Below are 23,655 nucleotides of genomic sequence, written 5' to 3' on the forward strand. Positions count from 1 at the left end.
GCCATCTAAGTATGCTGCTTCTATTTTTGTCTAAAAGTCAAACACTGTAAGTCCCAGTGTTTGATCCCCATAATGGAAGACATGTACATACAAAAGTAACTAGGCAAAATTACTGTGGCCTTTTATGTGTGAGTTCAACTTAAAAATGCTCTGGCCTCCCAAACTGTTTCCTAAAGGAGTTTTTCACCATTTTTAATTTGTTATAAACAGATGTCAATGTTTCAACTCACAACTACAAAGTGTCTGACAATAGTTATGTGCTGACTCTAGAAAGCATGCTTCTGAACTCTCAGAAAGCAATTCCTGAATGAAGACAACACTCATATGTAAGTTTCTCCGGTTTATCTTACTAGAATAAAAGTTGTTATGTTTGCTCAAAAATCTCTAATTTAACCAAGTACAAAATAGCTGTCCTATTCCTCAACATAGAACAACTTTTCCAAGGCAAGAGATTAAAGTTTTGTAGCAAAAACTGGCAATACTGTTTCTTGCTGTTAAAAGCCTATGGTTAGTGAAGGCTAAAGAAATGTGAAGACTAGAAAAAAAATGGGCACTTTAATATACAATTCTTTCCAAATATATAAATGGAACAAAAGGTGCAGTCCTTTAAAAATGCCAGAAATAAGCAAACAAGTGGTGTGTTCTTTGTTGACACACATAAATCCTTCACACCGTGTTACAGCATTTTTTCAAGTGCATTGGGCTACACTGTAGGAAAGTTAATTATGGGGGCCAGAAGTTAAACATATATGATTTAAAAGTTCCTCCAGCAAAAGCCATGTTTGCGAATGAGCTACCTTAATCCTGATCACTCATTTGTTAAAATGTCACATTCATATCACAGCATTGAAGACATAAACTGAAATTAGGTGACTGATTTCTGGCTTCCTCTCTGATTAGCTATTCACAAGGCCAAGAAGGTCCATAACACTAAGAGCTTGTATCCCCATTTCTTTACCTGCAATGTTCTATTCTGGGACTTGTCTTTAACAATGAAGGGATGTTGTGGTCCTATCCATCAATCAGAGGAATTCAAATCTGACTTTCAGCTGGTACAAGCAGAGGAGCACTGCTCATTAAATTAGGACTTTTTCTACAATTACTTATATTGTGAAAAGTTATTCAAAGAATACTTAAATATAGCCTTCTAAGAATCATACAACATATTCATTCATGCAATTAGTCATGTGTGTCTGGATAATGAAAATTTAGGATGATTCAAACCATATGAACTCTCTCTTCCTCTGGCTTTCCCCATTAGGATAATACACCTTGGAAATCTAAATTCCAAACACTTCCTCTACTGAAGATGGTGAAATGTAGTGCAAGCCACCTACCACCAACTTTTTGAATGTTTACAGAATGTTGACCCTTGATGATGCAAGACTTTCATTTAAAAGACATGATTATATTTCCAAAACCTAAATTGCCCCAATTTAATCTTCAAAATAAGAGTTGATTCATGTTTTCAGTTTATTGCCGTTCACAAAACATTTTATAAAATAGTATGGTAGACTTCAACTTCAACATTGTAACATAAAAAACTTCACAGTGCAAGAAAGTGATTGCTATTCAGTAGGAGGATCTCTAAAGCCAGCCCGTGTTTTAAGTATAACACAGAATATTTTTGCAATTCTTCCTAAAAAATGTTGGCACGTTCATTAAATGCCCAGGTTATAAAAATCATGTAGTATTAATTCTTATCCTTCAGTATATTTTTATATCTACATAGCATCACATCAAATGCTGGTGGGCAAAAGAATGCAGAAATCTAAAAATAATTCAGGTTTTAATGATTTAAAACCAACTAGCAAAACTCTTCCCCCCAAATATTTTTGTATGTAATTTCCTGTCCATTACCACAATAACAATGTAAGAGTCATTATACCTTAAAAAGAAGCTAAAGTAAAATATTTCACTTTTTCTGTAAAACATAATTTCTTAGCCCTTAAATAAAGAAGGAAAACTTTAAATTTTGGGGTGGGGGTAGTCTTTCATAAGTAAAAATACATCCAGTATGTCAGCTGCACAACTGTTTCATTTAGGAAAGTGGATACTTTGATTTCAAACGATTCCGATGCATTTTATTACAAGAAGAGTAGGATTTTTTTCCTGAGGTCCTGGGAGCAAGGGTGTGGCAGTGAGCGAAGCTCCCAGCTGCAACATGCACCACCTTCCTCCGCCCATTCGAACTACTTTTTCCCTTCCCCTAACCAGACTCCAGCGGAGGCACCCGTGCAGCCACAGTAGAGGCTCGACGCAGAACAGCGGAGGGATCTCAGGTGAGGCACCTTCCCAAAGGCTGAGGGTCGGGGGCCAAAAAGTCGGCGGGGGCCTGCAGGGCAGAGCGTCCTCGGGACGCTGTTAGACCTGAACCGAATTGGTTGTGCGACAGTCGTCGCCTCCTTCCCCAACCCCCACTGCCGCCGGCCACAGGCGCCCGGAACTTGGCGAGCCTGTCTTGTCAAAGCCACCGCTGATCTCCAGGACAGAAAGTCGTACTTTAAAATTAAAAAACTGTAACACACGTAATAAAATAACCTATTAGCATATCCTATCGTTTTTCACCAAATCCATGGTAAAAGAAGAATAGGTTAGGTAAAAGATCTGTTTCCAACATTTGGTTACTTTAGCCAAAAGCCCCGGGGCAAACCACACACTCCGAGTCTCGGATCAACATCTCTCAAATCAGGGTTAGACTCATTGCCCTCCAACATCCCTCCCAATTTACAAGTGTGTATGTAACTATTAAGTTTGTGCAATCCTTTTGAGAACGAGGTGTTTCAACTCGACGTATTTGCCAGATAAAAATCCCCCGTTTAAGTAGTAAAGCTGTTCTTCAACATTTAAAATCTTACCGGTGAAGTTTATTCTCAGTGTATTTCCCTGCCACCTTGAAAGATGGGGCTCGACTACCCTCCTAACTTCCCCGTCCCGAGGGGCGGCTGGACTGGCGGCCGGGGGAGGGGCGGTCAGAACAGGGGGGGGCGGGGCCCCACCCCACGCAGCCCCGGCCCACACCCCTCGTCCCCACCCAGGGGCGGTATCACCTGCACCGCCTCTCTGTTCCAAAGCCCAACGGAGTTACCTTAATGTGTTATACCAAAGTATCTGTAGACGAAATGCAAAACATTTCTGGGATAAGCCCAAATTGACTTTTTTCTGATAACAAAGTCTAGATATTTCTTTTAAAACATTTGTTCTTTGTCAAGACGTGCATCTATGGTTCTGATCCTTCTGGTATGTACTATTTATTCTCCAGTACTAATTTTGTCTCCTGCTTCAAATTATGATTCTAATGGCAACAGATTTGAGACTCAGAGGGTGTCTCCTGGAGCCTGGAAGACTGACCTTTGGATAGGTGAAAACCAGAACCTAAAGATTTCTGTTAGTTGAGTAAATGTGGTATTATCATTACTCACTTTAGAATGGTTCCTGCTGACTGGAGCTCAGCCTGTACAGCAAAAGGTTGTGGGTTCGATTCCCCATCAGGGCGCACACCTAGTTTGCAGGTTTGAATCCCCAGTCAGAATGCGTGCAGGAGGCAGCCGATGTTTCTCCCTCACACCAGTGTTTGGTTTTGTTTTTCCTCTCTACCTCTCTTTCTAAAAATCAATAAACACATCCTGAGTGAGGATTCAAAACAAAAAGAATGTTTCCCTAAGTAGGTAATGCATCAAACTCCTGTAGGAACGTTTAAGTGAATCTAATTCAGCATGTCTGGAGTGGGGCCCAGAAAAGCTCAGTTTCTCAAAAGCTCTTCCATGTAATCTCAAAAATTGATAGTTCAGTTTTGGGGACTCACTGCTTTGCCCACAATTTCTTCTGTAGAATGTTGGCAGCTGCTGGTTTGTTTTAGCACAAAAAATTCTCTTTACGTTAATTGCAAGAACAAAGTAGACTGCCCATGATCTAGGCTTAGATCCATAGGGAACTAGTCATTATAACCCTTTGCAATAAAATTAAAAAATGACAAGTTAACTTCAGAGCTAAGACAATGCATGTGTAGAAGCTTTAAGGTGGCTGATTCCATGCTCACAGGACAACTGTTTCTGCTTTACTTGTAGTTAGTCACTGGTAAAATTGAAGACTGTCTTACTACAGTTGCCACTACTAAGTAAAGGATGGCAGAACTCCACCAAATCACAGAAAAACGGTTAACTAGCTAATCAGTATTATTAAGAAAATGTTTCCAGCAGACATAAATGAAAAGTATTTTACAAAACCACACAGCTTCCTATAGAAACCCAAAGACTTACACTCTTCTGAAGTCTACCATAAAGGGAAAAGTTGACCAAAAGTACAGTTGTTTAAAAATATGTTCAATTAGCTGTGAAAATATAAGTGTCCAATAGGTACAATTTCATTCTTTTGGAGGTTTAATTGGCATAAAATAGAATTCACTTTCCATTTATTCTACCCAAATAGTTGCAAAAAGGGCACATGAAGTATTTGGTATAATGTAGTTCTCCACACCATCCCTTCCAAATGTACCACAAAAGCCACATTCAGACTTCCTAGGGCTCCCACGTGTGCCTAGGCACTGCGGAATGTCGTCATGTCTTTTGGTTCTTTGCTGGGGACACACCAGTCATCAGCCTCATGGTTGGCGTTGTAATGCTTCCAGGCAGCTTTGTTATACACTGGGAGTCTTTCTACCGATTCTGTTGATAGAGCCTGAAAGAAAAGCAGGACCTAAGTCTGGCATGTTTTTAGAGTCCATTATTTAAGAAAACATACAGTGGCAAAAGGTTACTACGAATTCAACATACTTTACTGACTTTGTATCTTATTAATCATAGCACCATCTCCGTACGTTTTTAAGTAGTGTACATACTGGAAACATATTGACTAAGTCTGTGGCACTGCCTGGTGTGCATGCTGACTGGGTGTGCTGCCCGGAAGCCACGGGACTGAAATTTTACACAAGTATAACACATGCTTCTTACGAAGCATGAGCCAGAAAAGAAGCTCATTAATTTAAAAAGTCATGTAAGCATAAAAGCATAAAAACTTGACATATGTAACTTGACATATGTACCTTAATATATGTAATTGTACAATCATTTAGTGAACTCTATTTTAATTATTTATTAGAATGAATACTATTTTTCATTCACTGTATTTTTAAAAATGTAATATGATATTACCATCAATATATATAAAACTATGTCTAAGGCATCGCAGTTTTTGCATGAGTCATTTTTGGCCCTGGGTTTGATCCTGTGTCTTTCTACTGCCCTCAAAGCCAGTCTCAATTGCAGCATGGGCGTCTGCAGCATGCATAATTTCATGGTTCCAAACATTACTGTTAATGCACTCTTCTATTTTACCTTCCTGCAAATCATTGGAACTTGAAATAAACTCCTTATCTTCTTCAAGTTGGGATATTTAAGTAGAATTTCAACTTTAAGTCATAGGCATTTCCCAAGATGTAGAAAATATTGAACTATAAATTTCATTTTGATAATGCTAAAGAAGATATTTGATGTTAGTGATTTTAATGATTCTGTAAGACTTCCTGTCATCTATTTTTTCCAAAGTGGAACTAAAAACCTTTCACCTGTATATTCTCTTTAATTACGCCAGAACTGCCAGCACCTCCTGATCTATACAGACCGGATCAAAGATGTTACATTTAGTGATACAAAGTATTGCATTCATGTTGCCCTTTTTAAGTTCCTTAAGATTGAGATGGTTAAAAAGAAAAAAAGAAAAAGAAAAAGAACTATGATCTTGAAAGAACTTAACCTTTTCAGATAAATTTATTTTTTCCAAAAGTCTTCAGCATTTCCTATAAAATGGTCGCCATCTGGTGGCCAGAACAGGAAACTATCATCACTAAATAGGTACCAACAGATGAACCAGTCTAGTGGATTGATGGGGTTCAGTACTCTCTATCCCTGTAAAATATGCTAATTTCCTCATAAACACATGGAACATCCAAGGCCAGTAGGCTTAGTGCTTCTCCTCCCACCTGGTGAGCTATAGGCTTACCAAGAGTCACCTGTGCTTGTTCCAAAATCTGTTTATGCAATTACATCTGTTATTGTAAGTACATAATTTAATAGAGTATAACTAACACAAAATGCCAAAAAAAAGGGGAGATTCTTTGAAAACTAAAATGAATATTTTGGAAAAAGTCATGATAGAAAGTCACATAAAAATGATATCAAATCAAAGTCAGAATATATTTGTAAAGGACTGCATAAAAATAAAAAAGGATTATGCACTCAGTTGTTTCTTTGTTTAAAGAAACCAAAAAAAAAAAAAGAATTGTAAGTACAGCTTCTGCAAGGAAGATAATTGAAGTTTCAATCTATAGGACCAAAGAAAAGGCCTGGGCAGTACATCAAAGACTGCTGGATCAATGTCCGCTCACGTGCTCCATGTTAAAATTAAATTTGTAAGACATAAATCTTTTTATGAGTCCCCACTTTAATCCAACTTTTTTTCTATTAATAACCATAATTCTGATCATTACAGAGAAGAGCATTTCTTCTCCCAAAGTCAAGGAGATAATCTGTCCAAAAAAAATGAGATCCTATGTAAAAAAACCACACATTTCTATTTTGATAGCCTAGGGTAAAGGAAGTTTTCATTATAGTTAAATATTGGCATCTTTTCTTCTTATGGAAAGAAGTCTCATTCACTCGAAAAAACTACAGTTACCACCTTAATGTAGACCACTGCATCTGTTCCGTAGCCCTCCAGCGAATACAGCTTCAGGTCTCCTTGGAAGTACTGTGCATACAGACGGGAGATGGGCAGTCCATAGCCAAAACCAGCCTGTTGTGTGAGGAAAACGAAATTCCATTCAGAAGATAACTGACATTTCAATCTGTAGAACCAAAGAGAAGGCCTGGGCAGTACATCAAAAGACTGATAGATCAATGTCTGCTCATGTGCTTCATGTTAAATTTGTAAGACATAAAAGTTTTTATGAGGCCCCATTTTAACCCAACTTTTTTCTATTAATAACCATAATTCTGATCATTACAGAGAAGCGTTTCTTTGAAATACTTATCTAATGAAAACAGACGATACTGAGTACTCCAGGGCTGTTGGTGCCTGTATCCAAGAAACCCGCTAATACTGTGATCACTGGACCCTAGCTGAGAACTACATTATATGGCTCCCCTCCAGTCATTTAGAAGTCTTCATTCTTCTTTCTACCATGAAATGACTTGAGAGGTCTGGAAAAGCACACTGCTTTGCTTCACTGGCCTGCTCTAGAGTATCCCAATAGTGCTTTGGGCAGCATCACCTAAAACATGTTCTCTTTTAGAAGCAAGAGTAGAAAAAGCCTCGTCACAGCCTAACAGATGTGTCTCCTGACTTCATACCCTGAATTTCCAGTCTGTGTTCTGAACCTGGGGAGATCTGTAACAGCTCTACTTTCTTAATCCTCACTTATAGGTCACTCCTCTGCTTAAAATTTTTCAAAGCACAGCTCCACCCNTTAGAAGTCTTCATTCTTCTTTCTACCATGAAATGACTTGAGAGGTCTGGAAAAGCACACTGCTTTGCTTCACTGGCCTGCTCTAGAGTATCCCAATAGTGCTTTGGGCAGCATCACCTAAAACATGTTCTCTTTTAGAAGCAAGAGTAGAAAAAGCCTCGTCACAGCCTAACAGATGTATCACCTGACTTCATACCCTGAATTTCCAGTCTGTGTTCTGAACCTGGCGAGATCTGTAACAGCTCTACTTTCTTAATCCTCACTTACAGGTCACTCCTCTGCTTAAAATTTTTCAAAGCACAGCTCCACCCCCCCACCCACTGGCTTGAAATAAAAACCCAAGCTTGTAAAAGAGTTTCAAGACCTGATAAGATCAGGTCTCTGCCTCCCACTTTCCAGTCCAGCTGAACTAAAGCTCCTGCTCTTAAGTTCTTCAAACATATGCTATTTTTTTACTTCTGTGTCTTCGTTCATCCTGTACCCAGTATCCGGAATGACCTTATTTACCGGAATAAACTGTACCAATCCTTTAATACAAAGCAAAATTTAGATAAATGTAAAAATGATTTTTATCACCAAATGAGTGTTCAGTGACATTCTGTATAACACTTTAGTTAAGAGCTAATGTGGATTTGAGAATCAAAGTGCTATTAACAAATCCAGGCTCTGGTTATAACTATCTCCACCACTTACTGGATTTTTCTAACCACAGTTTCTGTTCACCCCTTCACACTGACCATCCTCCACATTTCTCCTTCCTCTGGGAGGCTGAGCTGAATGAATGACATCAATGGATTCCCATGCCCTCTTTTTCCAGTGGGTCCAGCCAATGGGAAACCCATAGGAGTTCAGAGGGAGTCAGGTCAAGAGTATTCATTCCCCTTCAGGCCGAGGTTGCTTCCCTTGGGCAGGCTGGGCCCCTTGTTACTAAGTAGCTGCTTTGCAACCTTCCCCTTTGTGGGTTCGGCTGGCTTCTCCCTTTGATTCTGGGTGGCGGCCAGCTCCACTGCTGCTAGCCCTGGATCCCTGCACTATCCTTACCCATAGCTCTGTAATCTGTCTTAAGAATGGCTTATTTGTAAATAAGCCATTCTTAATTATCAGAAGTTAAATGTGCTGTCTCTTTTTTGTTGGAACCCTGACTTATATATTAATTAGTTCCAAAAATGGACCCAAGGAAACGGCACAAGCAGGAGGCTCAGGATGGCATGGCCTGATCTGCTTCATCACGGCCTCTCCCTCAACCACACGTGTGGACTCGTGGAGCTCCCCCTACAGATACTTTGGAGACGGAAAATGGCCTGACAGCCAGTGGAGCTACACAGGATGCCAGCACCAGCCAGCAATGGGCTGCTCTTTCACTACAGCCTCTCTCAGGACAGAAGTAAATCCTACTCATGGGCAGAACCTGAGGTGCAGCACCTCCATGGACTCCCAGGTGGCCAACAGGCTGGCTGGTCAGGGACTTGGAGAAAACAAATTGGATAGCTGATGGGAAGGAGGTCTGAGAGACAGAAATGGGGATGGTCCTCTCTGAGTGGGCTCACAGTGTGAAGATGTTCGGCCTATGTAGATGCCCACCAGAGGCAACCACATGGAGGAAGCTCTCAGCAATCAGGCAGACAAGACAACCACACCTGGGGATGTCGGGCAGTCTGTCTCCAGCTGCCCCAGTGTTTGCTTACTGGGTCCACCTACACGGTGGTCCTGACATCAGGAGGGAGACTCTGAAAGGAGCTTCACAACCGCCTTCCCCTCAGTGAGGCTGTGCAGACACGCAGGGAAGCTTGTGCCATGTCAAGTATCCTGTTTTCCTAGAAATTCACATAAATTGTAGCCTTGGTTGGTGTAGCTCAGTGGATTGAGCACCTGCCTGAGAACCAAAAGGTTTCTGGTTCGATTCCCAGTCAGGGCAAATGCCTGCACTGTGGACCAGGTCCCCAGCTGGGGGTCTCTGAGATACAACCGACCGATGTATCTCCTGCACATTGATGTTTCTTTCCTTCTCTTTCTCTGTTCCTTTCCCTCTCTCTAAAAGTAAATAAATAAAATATTTTCTTAAAATTCACATAAATTTGGCCTCCTAAACAACAGACACTTACATGGCACTGAATTTGTGACAGGCATTATGAAAGGTATTTTTACACAGAGTAAAAGCCCATACAATAACTCGATTTTTAAAGTTGGAGAAACGGGGATATTAGAAGGGCCATAATTTTCCCAAAGCTACTCAGCTAAAATGTGGTTAAGTCAGGAATGGAACCACACAGTATGGATCGAGTCTGGACTAGTATGCTATGCCCTCTGCACAGAAATTCTATGACACATTTTACTACAAAAGCCGTATATCTCTTTCTCCCCTTATTCCTAGAGCAAAATTAGAACCTAAGAAGATACACATGTTTATTGTTTGACCTTGTCTGCCCCTCAGCACACGGATGCCTACCGCAGGCACCACATATCTACACTGGAGAAACTTACTACTACATGAACCATTTAAAAAGTTTTGTAAGACACGAACCATATTATAGTTGTAGCTACAGAATTTGTGCTACATAACAGATAAAACTATTAGAACAAAGTCCTTCCAGTAACTTCCAAGAGTCTAAAATAGATCCGTCTTACGCTGTTTCATCATGTATACAACTCCACTGTATATGCCAGAGAAGATTCCAAACCTAGAAAACCAGTCCTTCGAGAATTACAGGGCAGAGACTTGGCAAAGCACTTTTCTGGGGGTGGAGAACAAGAATGGAGTCAATTCAAGAACTACTCTTATTAAACCTGAAAACAGCTGACTATTAGGATGAGCAAATAACACCAGCAAGACAATTATAATCTGGCCATTTTCAGGTTGCTGATCTAATTGATCAGACCTCTAGTCTTATTTCTGGGTCTAGAATATGAAATTTTTCTGTTATACATACTTGAGGGGAAAAAAATCAACACTGAAGACTAAATCAGTGTTGATAAGATACCAGTAAAACTGCTAATTTAGTCTTTACATAAGAAACGGTAGGTCCCACATGAAAACTACCGACATGTGACTACCCGGCTTGGCAACGAGACCGCTAAAACAATCCTCTTTGTGTTGTGCTCTTCAACCAGATGAAAAATAACCAAGTGCTATTCTAATTTAGAGCAAATTTTTTCCTAATAGCTTCCCTTCTTCCTTGTGGTGTACCCTACACAGTGTCTTAACTGGTTTATTTGGTAGCCAGTTTGTTGGGGTTTTCTGGCAACTCACAAAAACACACTTCGGTATTTCTTTATCACATACCAGGGGCACTGCGCGGGATGTCTCGACACGAGGCCGGGGTGCCGTTGAGTACATGTAGTTGAAGAGTCGGTCAATCTTCCTCAAAGGAACACCACCTCCTCGGTCACTCATCTAAGAGGAGAAAGAACCACGCATTCTGACCAAGTCCCATAAACAGCAAAATACCCACATGTACTCAGTGTCATAGTCTAACTGCTGGCTGGAGAGTGCGGCTTTTCCAAACAAACACCATGCAACGGAAGTTGCCAGTGTAAACACTTCCCACACTGCTGGACTTAACTCGTCTCACACATAGTATATAATAAACCCCATCATGATGCAGATTCAATGTGGTGGCTTAGTGTATTGACTGAAGTCATGCTAACACTGCAGTACTGCACAGAATGAGGCATAAGCTAAGCCTATCTTCAATGTAAGCATACATTTATTATTTCTTTATGGTAGGCAGTTTGACAACCAGATTAAAAATGCATAAACCCTCTGACCCGACAGTGTTTATCCTAAAAAAAAAATCAGAAGAGTATGCAAAGAATGTATAAGACTATCCATCACAGTTTTACTGTGATGGAGAACAGCTAAAACTGGATTACAACCTAAATAGGGGACTATCTGAGTAAACTAATGGACATTCTAAAACAGAATACTATTTAACCATTTAATATTATCTAAACCTACACTGGCATGAGAGATGTTCACAAAATCTTGTTAAGCAGAGAAAAGTTATGAAGAAGAATTTGTTATATTCTAATTTTATAGAAGTTAAATTGTAAAGTCTATAATGATATATTTTAGTCAACAGAATTATGAGCAATTTTCTTCTTTCGGGTTTTTAGTTTCTGAACTTTTTTCATAATTACTTCTATCATGGGAACAACAGTATAATGTACATTTTCAGGGAGGAAAGAGCAGAACCACGTCACTGTGTTTAGAAGCCCATCTACCAGCCATTTCAGAGCACAGACTCCCAGACAACTTTCTGGCGAGTGTGTAAAGTACACGGGTTTATACTGTGCTTATAGCATTTTCCAACTCAACTCATACGGTAGATTGGATGTAATGATTTCTTTACAGATTGTCTTCATTTTGTTTTCCTTCACAATTAATATAGACTTACTTTCCTAGCTGTTGTATATATACCTCCTAATCTGATCTACCACAGCCATCTTCCTTTGTTACAAGATCTAAATTGATTATACTATCTATAATATTATCACAATTGTCATACACAAACAAATCTGCTTTAAACATGGGTGTATAGACATGCGTAGATACAAAAATAGTTCTGAATGCTATGTATTAAGATGTTAATAGGCTAAATGATTTCTGGTTTTTACATACTCCTTAAAAATCTTTATAGTATATTTATACAGTAAGTGCTCACCTAACATCATCAATGGGTTTTTGAAACTGTGGTATAAGGAAGCCAATTTTTCCATAGGCTAATTGATATAAATAGAGATCAGTTTCTATGGCATCCATCAAGGTTATAACTAAACAATGTTAGATTAAATAATGTTATTCGAGGACCTGTTGTCTATTCCTTACATAATTAAAATCACATAGCTATTTTAACTTATAAAATAAAAATCTGCTTTGAAATACCATTTGAAGACTTGCCTCTGACATATCTATTATTAGATAATTGCAGTATAAAAATATACAAGGACTTTATTAAGAACTTGTCTGTTGCATTATGCTTAAAATTGTTCTTAGCCATGGATTCAAAGCCCTGTAAAGAGATTTATTTTAGTAAGATGAATAAAATGGTATGGGCATTTTCTTAGATTCATCAATGTGTTAATTATTCATCTTTTAATGCTCTGTGCACATTTGCTGGTTACATGGTAAGAAATATGAGAGTTCCATAAATATTAACTAAGTAAACAGCATACTAAAATAGATATAAAGATAAAAAGGTAGGATTCAATAAACATTTCCTGGTTTTCCCTAACCTTCCAGCACCCAGCAGTTATAAAACAAGAAGTGACTTCTCGCCAAAGGGAGTAGGAGAAAAGCAGGGAGCAGAGCAGAAAGGACACGGGTGACTTTGATCGGTGTCTTCTTACTAGATGGTGAAAGGGGTAAACTAAGCCATAGGAAAAACTGATAAAAGGAAATAAAGGTAACCTCCTTTGCCTTGCACCCCAAAACACAATAAACTGGAACCAGCAGATTTTTTCAAGTGGTCAAAAGAGTTTCCAAGAGAGTTGTAAGAGATGATAGTATACCAGAGGATCTAAGTTCTTTGGAAAAAGGGAGGGAGGAAATAACAGGGGAGAAAGAGACAGATGTTTGGTCTGGATGTATTTAAGACAAGAAGAGTGGCACTCTGATGACAAATATACTGGGAAAGAGATGTGGAAAATTAAACAAAAAATCTCTGATTAAGACAAATTAAAGAAAAAAAATCTAGACTCATAGGAACATAAGCCTGTGCTAAGGAAAGGAAAGACATACCCAGTGAGGAGTACTGTCAACAGTAAGGCTGAGGAAGAAAAGTTCGCCAATTATTTTTAAAGTTTTCTAATCAGGGTATGAAATCACCACTTCTCAATGTCATCCAAGAGCTGCCATCTCTAACTTCCTACTGGCATAACACTGGACTCCCTGGGCTAGCTCATGTGAATTTCAAGTCCAAGGGAAATCAACCACAGGCAACTTGATCAGAGCTCTGAAGGTGGGAAATTTATTAACCCTGACTCCCACCCGGAGCTCCTGAAGTCTCTTACTTGACATCTTTTTCAGTGTCAACCTTATAAAATCAACAGTCAATGAACCAAGATGTTTACATTTTAATTTTAAAGATATGTGGCTATAACACTTGTATTATTTACTGAATATAGACCAAACACAAATCTGAAAGAGCAGCAAGAGTTCTAAGACAGACAAAAACAATTCTTTCATAGGATTTTCAGCAGAGGGTAAAAAATGTCAATAATTTGAATAAACTAAAAGGATGGAGGAAAAAAACCCATACTTTGATTCTTAAAGCCTAGGGTAAGTGATGGGGATGAAATCTCTACTGAAGAAAATTAAAGCAAGCATTTAACAGATAAAGAGATAACTAGAATAGATGCAGTCATGTGACCTTGGATGTGAGGAGGCTGGAGGCAGAGCCCAATGCACAGGAGGGTTTTTATAAAGGGCTTCTAGAATAGTCTATTCAAGACCCTTATGAACATTTTTAAAAGCTTTATTGAAATATAATTCACATACCATAAATTCACCCATTCAAACTCATAGCTTTTAATACATTCACAGATAGTACGACCACCAATACGGGCAATTTTAGAATACTTTTATTACCTCAAAAGGAAACGCTGGGACACGTTGCTGACCACACTCTTAAGCAACCACTAGTCTGCCTCTTGCCCCTTGATAGCTGCGTCTTCTGGGTATTTCATATGAATAGAACCAAAGGACACCTGGCCTCTGTGACTGGTTTGTTTCACTAGAATAACGTTTTCAATGTTGCAGGAACCATGTCCAATGCTTCATTCTTTTTATGGCCAACTAATATTCCATTAGATGGATATATATCACACTTAACTGATCCATTCATCAGTTGATGGACATTTGGGCCGTTTCCCTGTTTTGGCTATTGTAAACAATGCTGCTATGAACAACCATGTGTAAGTTTTCGCTTGAACATCTGTTTTTAAAACTTCAGAGTATATACATACCTAGAAGTGAGAATCCTGGGCCATTATGAACCTTTCTTTACACCAAACAGACAGAATCCCTAAGCAAAGCCTGTCTGTCCACCAGCACAGAAGGAGTCTCCTGAGTGCCTAGGTGATCCATGTGGTGATGGATGACCACAAGTAGCAATGGAAAGCACCTGCAGACCATTTACTAAAGCACAAGAAACAGGAGCAGGAAAAGCTATAAGAAAGGTCATGCTGTGTATAACTGAAACTCCAAAGCAGAAGCCATATGGGACTTATTTTGAATCAAGTAATAAACCTTAGTGAGCAAGCAGCTGACACATAACCAGCCAAAAAATAGACACACATGAGCATCTGGACTAGGAAAAAAGGGTGATGCATTCACATTACTTTTTCAGCAAATAGAGGGTACAGTCATGTATTTATTTGTGCCTCACTCTTTTAAATGAACATGCAAGAGAAATACACATAGAAAAAGAAACTCAGAGATAACAGTGCAGACAGCAGAGACAGATTGATTTTTTAAAAAAGCTATCATTAATATTCTCAGAATGATAAAAGATAAAACCAAAGTGGGATACTATAAAAAAGAATAGTAAAAAAGACATTTATAATAAGATAATGAAACTATGAAGTCAATAGAAGGGCTTGGAATTTAAAGTCAAGAAAATCTGACAGAGTAGAATAAAAAGTTAAGCAGGAGAAAAAAGATACGGAAAAAAAAAGAGGATCATTTCACTATCCCAACATCTCCCAATGTGACTATCAGAAAACAACACAGTGGGGTAGAAAGCATCAAGGAAACAGCAGAAATTCTAAATTCTACAGGGTCCAGCCCAGTTAGTGAGGAAAGGCCCACAGCAAACCACATCATTATGAAATTTCAAAACAGCTGGAAGAAAGATTTTAAAGGCTCCAGCTGAACAAAACCTCCCAACTAAAACGAGTCACATACAAACGAATGAAAACTGAAGTGTTAAGTCTTCTCAAAAGGAATTACAGGAATGATAGCAGGAAAAACACTGGAGAAAGGAGTTCCAAAAAGTCTCTCCTCCATCAAAGCAACAGGAGATGGCAAAAGTTGTCAGAATCAATTTTGTTCAGCTCTAGAAATTAACCAAAGTCTTACAGCCACATTGGGAGCAAGCTGTAAAGAAAAACAACAGTGAGATTTGTGGTGTTTTAACTGGCCTTATTCCCACTCCCCATCAATAATATGCAATCAGAATGAAATCAGGAGCCTGACAGCCACTGAATTTTTTGACCCAATTCTGACCTCCCAAGGCAAAAAGGACTGCACGCACCCACTCCCCATCATCAGAAACATTTGTCAAAAACAATTAGAAGGAGACTTCCAGCCAAGAAAGAAGCATAGGTAGATATAATGTGCCTCCTTGCACAACTAAAAGGACAGCAACAAATTTAAAAACAAAAACCAACCAAAAAATTGAACTGTATGGAAGTCTGACGACCAAGAAGTTAAAGTAGACACAATCATCCAGACCTGTAGGAGGGGTGGAGACAGGCAGCCAGGGTGGAAAGGACTTGCAACAAGGCAATGACAAGAGGACCCGGCGGGCAAGGTGCAGCTGGCAGACCGGCTAGGCAGCAGCTGGAGGACTGGGCGGCCCCACATTTCGAATGCGGATCAACTGGGAGGAACAACTGGGAAGCGAGACAGACCACACAACCCAGGGCTCCAGCTTGGAGAAATAAAGCTTCAAAATTCTGACTGAAAACACCTGTGGGGGTGGAGGTGGCAGCGGAAGAAAGTCCCAGCTTCACAGGAGAGTCCGTTGGAGAGACCCACAGGGTCCTAGAAAGTACACAGACCCACCCACCCGGGAATCAGCACCAGATTTGATTGTGGGCAGTGGGGTAAGTGACAGAAAACCCACAGAGAGCAGAGCAAGCACGGTTGTTCCCTCTCGGTCCCCTCCCCCACATATGGTATCACAACGCAGCTATGTGGGTTGCCCCACCCTGATGAACGCCTAAGGCTCCACCCCTTACTATGTAACAGGAATGCTAAGAGAAAAAAAAATGGCTCAAATGAAAGAACAGATCAAAACTTCAGAAAAAATACAACTAAGCAACGAAGAGAGAGCCAACCTATCTGATGCACAGTTCAAAACACTGGTAATCAGGATGCTCACAGAACTAATTGAGCTCAGTTGCAAAATGAAGGAACAAATGAAGGCTACCCAAAGTGAAATAAAGCAAAATATACAGGGAACCAACAGTGAGTGACAGGAAGGAAACTGGGACTCAAATCAATGGTTTGGAGCAGAAGGAAGAAAGAAACATTGAACAAGAACAGAATGAAGAAACAAGAATTCAAAAAAATGAGGAGAGGCTGAGGAACCTCCAGGACATCTTTAAATGTTCCAATATCCAGATCATAGGGGTTCCAGAAGAAGAGGAAAAACAACAAATTTAAAACTTATTTGAACAAATAATGAAGAACTTCCCCAATCTGGCAAAAGAAAGAGACTTCCAGGAAGTCCAGAAAGCTCAGAGAGTCCCAAAGAAGTTGGACCCAAGGACGCACACACCAAGGCACATCACAATTACATTACCCAAGATTAAAGAGAAGGAGAGAATCTTAAAAGCAGAAAGAGAAAAGGAGATAGTTACCTACAAAGGAGTTTCCATAAGACTATGAGCTGATTTCTCAAAAGAAACCTTGTAGGCAAAAAGGGGCTGAAAGAAGTATTCAAAGCCGTGAAAGGCAAGGACCTACATCCAAGATTGCTCTATCCAGCAAAGCTATCATTTAGAATGGAAGGGCAGATAAAGTGCTTCCCAGATAAGGTCAAGTTAAAGGAGTTCATCATCACCAAGCCCTTATTATATGAAATGTTAAAAGGATTTATCTAAGAAAAAGAAGATAAAAAATATGAACAGTAAAATGACAACAAACTCACAGTTATTAATAACCAAACCTTAAAAGAAAAAACAAGCAAACAACTAAAACAGGAACAGAATCACAGAAGTGGAGATCACAAGGAGGGTTATCAGTAGGGTGAGAGAGGGAGAGAGGGGAAAAGGTATGGATTAAAAATTATCTATCTGTATGCTGTCTACACAAGACACACGTTAGATTCAAACACACAAACAGGTTGAAAATAAAGACTTGAAAAAAGATACACCATGAAAAGAGAAACCAAAAGACAGCTGGGATGGATACATTAATATCAGAGAAAACAAAATTTGCCTCTCAGACAAAAATTGTTATTAGAGACAAAGATAAAAGGTCAATACATCAAGGAGATACAAACTTGTAAAGATATATACATGTAACAAAAATAAAAGGTCAATACATCAAGAAGATACAAAATTGTAAAGATATATACATTTAACAGAGCTCCAAAATACACGAAGTAAAAACTGACAAAACTGAAGGGAAAAATACACAAAATAATAGTTGGAGACTTTAATGACCCACTTTCAATAAGGCCTAGGACAACTGGACAGAACAGGAACAACACTATAAACTAACAAGACCTAACAGCTATCTACAGAACACTTCATGCAACAAAATAGAATACACATTTTTCTCAAGTACATATGGAACATTCTCCAGGAGAGACCAAATGCTGGGCCACAAAACGAGTCTCAATAAATATAAAAGGATTAAAATCACATAAACTTTACTTCTGAAATTACAATGGCATGAAATTAGAAATTAATAACAGAACAAAATGTGGGCAACTACAAATATATACAAATTAAACAACATGGTCTTAAATAACCAATGGGTCAAAGAAGAAATCACAAAGGAAATTAGAAAATACTTTGAGATGAATAAAAATGAAAACACAACATAAAAACTTATGGGATACAGTGAAAGCAGGACTAACAGGGAAATTTTAACTGTAAAATGTCTCAAATCAATAACCTAAATTTCTATCCAAAGAAACCAAAAATGGAGCAAACTAACTTCAAAGTAAGCAAAAGGAAGGAAATAAAGATTATAGTGGAAATTAATGAAATAAAGAATGGAAAACAATAGAGAAAAATCATAGAAACAAAAAGTTGGTTTTTGAGAAGATTAACAAAATTGACAACTTTTAGTTAGACTGATCCCCCCCAAAAAGGTAAAAAATTCAAATTAATAAAATCAGGAATGAAACAAGGGATATGACTACCAATCTTACAAAAATAAAAAGTATTATAAGAGAATACTATGAACGATTGTATGCCAACAAATTAGATGACCTAGGTGAAATGGACATATTCTTAGACAAATTACAGAAATTACCTCAGTAAAAAATAGAAAATATGAATAGACTTACAACAAATGAAGAGACAGAACTACTAATCAAAAATCTTACAACAACTCAGGCACAGATAATCTTACAACAACTCAGGCTTGGATTCCACCAAATATTTTTAAAAGAATCAACACCAATCCTTCCCAAACTTCTAAAATACAGAAAAGGAGGGGACACTTCCCTCCTAGGGTAATGTACTAGAAGGCTAATATCACCCTGATACCGAAGCCAGGCAGAGACAACACCCAAGAAAACTGCAAACCAATAAACATCCCTTATGGATATCAGTGCAAAATTCTCAAAAAAAAAAAAAAAAAAACCTAAGAAGTAGACAGCCCAAGAACTCAAGTTTGGTTCAACACACAAAAATCAATCAATTTAATACACCAAGTGATAGATAAAGAACAAAAAATACACGATTATCTCAATCTATACAGAACAAGCCATCTGACATAATCCAAATCCTCTCATGATAAAGGCACTCAACAAACTAGGAATAAGTGAAGTTTCTCAACCTAATGAGCAATATTTATTAAAAACCCACAGGTCACATCGTACTTAATTGTAGAAGGCTGAAAGCTTTTCCCAAATCAGGAAAAAGACAAGGCTGTCTCCTGTCACTACTTCCCTTCAGCACGGCACTGGGGGTTCTAGCCATACCAGTGAAGCAAGGGAAAAAATCCACACTGGAGAGGAAGAAGTAAAATTATCTCTCTATTTGTAGATAACATGACCTTGTATATAGAAAATCCTAAATAACCTACAAAAAACTGTTAGAACTCATAAAGGAGCTCAGCAAGGCTGCAAGATACAAGATCAGAACACAAAAATCAGTTATATTTCTATGCACTGGCAATGAACAATCCAACAATGAAATTTTTTAAAATTCCATTTATAATCACCCCCAAAAGATTAACATACTTAAGAAAAAAGTTAACAAAAGAAGTACAAGATTTATACACTGAAAATCATAGAATGTTGTTGAAAGAAATTAAAGAAGACTAAATAAGTGAGGAGAACCTGTGTTCAGGAATTAGAAGACTCCATTCATCTACACATTGAACAGTCCCTGTTAAATAAAGCTGGGGTTTTTTTGCAGAAACTGAGGTGCTAATATTAAAATTCTTATAAAAATACAGGGAACCAACAACAGCCACAAAAATCTTGAAATAGAATGAAAAAGGTTGCAGGACTTACACTGGGCTATTTCAAAACTTACAACAGAGCTACAATAACCAAGTATAAGTAGAGACATATACACAGACTAATGGAATAGAACTGAGAAATCAGAAAGAAATCCATACTTTTACGAACAACTGATTTTCAACAAGAGTGACAAGAAAATTCAATGAAGAAAGAATAGCACTTTCAAAAATGGTACTAGGACCAGTATATCTATTTGCAAAAGAAAGAAATTAAGTTTCCTACCTCAAACCATTTATAAAAATTAACTCAAAAATGGGATCAAAGACCTAAATGTAAGAACTAAAACTATAAAACTCTCAGGAAGAAACCCAGCTGTAAATTTTGGTGATACTAAATTAGGCAAATGGTTTCTTAGATATGACACTGAAAGCACTAGCAATAAAAAAATAGAAAAATTGCAATTTCTTAAAATGAAAAACCTTTGTTTTAAAGGATACTATCAAGAAAGTGAAAAGCCACAGAACAGGAAATCTGCAAATCTTATAGCTCACCATGGACTAGTGTTTACATTAGAAAATATATAGACAGAGTAAATTCTTGTAACTCAACAATGAAAAGACAAACCCCTTAGAAAAAGCAAAGGATCTTAACTGATATTTCTTTATACAAACAGAGAGTTGGCTCATGAAAAGATGCTTGACATCATCAATCATTAGGAAAATGCCAATGAAAAGCACAATGAGATACCACTCACACCCATTAAAATGGCTACCATCAAACAGACTGCCAATAACAAGTGTAGGCAACCATGTGGAAAAATGGGAACCTTCATACATTGTTGGTGGGAATGTAAAATGACACAATTACTTTGGAAAACAGTTTGGCAGTTTCTTAAAAGTTAAACATAGAGTTATGTAAAAGCAATTGAAGTCCTAGTAAAGTAATAGAACTGAAAACCCATGTTCACACACAGACTTCTACATGAGTGGCAGCTTTATTCATAACCACCAAAAAATGAAAACAACCCAATGTCCATCAACTTCATGAATGGATAAACAAAATGTGTTATAGCTACACAACAGAGTATTATTCATCCATGAAAATAATGCTATATTATGCTATACCATGCTATAACAACCTACTAACAATACATGCTATATATATTACATACATGCTATATAACATTATATTCAATGGAAGCAGTCAGTCACTACACTTTTATGAAATGTGCTGAATAGGGAAATCCATACTCAGAAAGTAGATTAGTGATTTCCAAGGACTGGCAAGACAGGAAAATGGGGAGTAATTACTAAATGGGCATTGTGTTTTTCCTGGGAGTGATGAAAATGTTCTGAAATTAGACAGTGATATAATCGCACAACCTGTGAATATACTAAGAGCCACTGAATTATACACTTAAAGAAAAGAGAAATAGTAGATGCCTTTAAAATCCTCAAGATTATTATTTTCAACCTAGAACTCCATGTATGAACTTAACTATAGAGAAAATCGCTGGGTACAGGAGGGGAAGAACTCTCAGAGACCTAATTCCTCTGCTACCATAATAATGGGAGCTGAGCTACCAAACAGAAACCTAATATTTGATGTCTACATTTTTTTAAATTTCAGAAATAGCAATATCAAAATAGCAATACATAAAAATAAAGCAATACATCAGAAGAAATAACTAAAAGATCATCTTGAGTAATGATTCACAAATAGCCAGGAACTGACATATTTGAGTTTTATACCTCCTGCATTTACTACTTTGAAACAAAATTTTAAATTATTATTTAAAAACGAGAACATCACTGTACTCTGAGAAACTGGGCTATCTGAACAATGTAATGGAAAAGGCCTGGCAGTAGGGTCAGTGGACCTGATTTTAAGTCCTGTGTCATTTACTCACCATGTAATCACAACCTGACCACTGTCTAAGTTTGTGATCTGCAAAACTGAGATGAAAATTACCTGTGCTCTGAACTAAAGAGTCATTCTGAGAAGCCAATGAAATAATTAAAGAAAAAGGAGACTGAAAAGCATTATTTAAAAGTGAAAAATTATGTACTATCTACATAACATTGCAAATACCCAAATATTTTAGATTTTATGTATTAAAGTGGGTATCAAAATGGATATTCACAATCCTGCTAAATCCTCTAGGATTTATTTGAATCATCTGAATCACCAGAACAGAGACAAATTCAAGAAATAATTCCATAATCCACCAGATAAATGAAGGAATATGCTTATTAGCTATTAGGGAGATAAGATTTCTTTCTCCTAAGAAAAAGTGTATCTTTGTAGAAATTACGTGCATGCCTGTACATCAATTAAAAGAAAAAAAAGAAGCATTTACCCTCACAGTCAAATCCTCATTGCCCAGTGTGATGTGAACTTGAATGGGTGGATAAACACCTTTGTCAGCATGGAATTCCATGGTCGCTCTCATTGCATTCTGAAATACATTAGATTTCCATTAAAAACAAAACTTAGAAAAAGACAGAGAAACTCATTATAGTTTTAAACTATATATGCACTACTTGAAATTTTAAAAATTTTAATTTGATGGAAATATGGCAAAGAATCATAATTCTCATAACCATATTAAGAATGGTTACAAATTAACCATTCTTAATATGGTTATATAATTAATGGTTATAAATTCTTATAACCATATAAGAATCATAATTCTTATAATCATTTAAAGAATTACCTTTTTAAAAAAATTATCATCAGTTTTGGAGGACTTGTGAGATATTTTCATTTAAAGATTCCAACTAAATTCTGCATATTTGCAAAACCAGATGTCTCAACACTTTTAATAGCTTACAATAAAGCAGAAAATTCTATCCAAATGCTTTTATAATTTAGTAGATAACAGAAAAACCTTATTCATGAAAAGTTTCATCTCTTTAAGAACCATTTTGTCATAAATTGCTCTATGGAAAAAATGTTTTCATATAGTATTAAAAGAAATGGTCCCATTATGATGTAGAAACTAATCCAATTTACCACTAGGTTTGAAACCAAAGATATTGACATTGCAAAATCGTTTTGATCAATTTCTAAAGGATACAGGATACTTGTTGCCAACTTAATCATAAGCACTAAATGATAACATGACCTGTAGCACTGGAGTAGAAATTGACAAGACTAGATAAAGTAAAAAGGCAAAAGATAGGACTGAATTTGCAAATAAGTGTGACTCTAGCACACCAGCCAGGACTGTGTACCCCTGAGGAGGAGATTTTACCCTCTCTACCAAAGGCCAGTTCCAATTAGGGTCCGCATGGAAGCCATTATTCTGACACTACATAAAATCTCACACACAATATGGCAGTACTTCTTTTATTAAGGACCATGAGGAACAAGATCTTTATGTGACTGAAATTTCAAGGAAAACACTATTTTTAATCCTGTAAGTGCCGATCATTTATTTAATTACTTTGAAAGATTTTTGGAAGGATTAGATATTTTTTTGCTGTCTTAGAACGAAAGAGCATTCTTGAGCCCTTGCTGTTCTGAGAGATTATTCAGTCTTTCTCTGTTTCAGTAGGTATTTCTTTTTCATCATCCGGCTGAAAGCTACCTCTCTCTCTTCCAGTCTACTGCTGGCTGAAGACACAGAAACTAAAGTAAGGGAGAGACTACAGGCTTGACTAAACCTGTCATTTTTAGCCACAGGGACCCGAACTATTTACCAACCACTTTCCTGTCTACCAGCAAGTGTTATTGAAGGAAAAAATATTCTCAACATTACTAGTATAAATTTTATTTAATTTTCAACATTTGTTGTAAAGAACAAATATAACAGCAAAA

General features: G+C 37.6%; 1 protein-coding gene across 2 annotated transcripts in view; it reads right to left on the bottom strand.

The window, feature by feature from the left end:
• Positions 1–1,455: 1,455 nt before the first annotated feature.
• PDK1 (pyruvate dehydrogenase kinase 1) overlaps positions 1,456–23,655 on the bottom strand; it is a 33,590-nt gene continuing 11,390 nt past the window's right edge. Inside the window, exons 8-11 of one of the 2 annotated variants that reach the window (XM_037044453.1) lie at positions 22,193–22,230; positions 10,743–10,853; positions 6,676–6,789; positions 1,456–4,677 (exon numbers count right to left, since the gene is read on the bottom strand). In XM_037044453.1, the coding sequence (XP_036900348.1) occupies positions 4,537–4,677; positions 6,676–6,789; positions 10,743–10,853; positions 22,193–22,230 (404 nt within the window). In that variant the 3' untranslated portion in view covers positions 1,456–4,536. Of the gene's footprint in view, positions 4,678–6,675; positions 6,790–10,742; positions 10,854–22,192; positions 22,292–23,655 lie in introns of both variants that reach the window. The other variant, XM_037044452.1, reaches the window with a different exon arrangement.

The sequence above is a fragment of the Sturnira hondurensis genome, unplaced genomic scaffold, assembly GCF_014824575.4.
Source record: "Sturnira hondurensis isolate 20B ecotype Veracruz unplaced genomic scaffold, ASM1482457v3 Scaffold0004136, whole genome shotgun sequence".
In the NCBI taxonomy this organism is placed as follows: Eukaryota; Metazoa; Chordata; class Mammalia; order Chiroptera; family Phyllostomidae; genus Sturnira; species Sturnira hondurensis.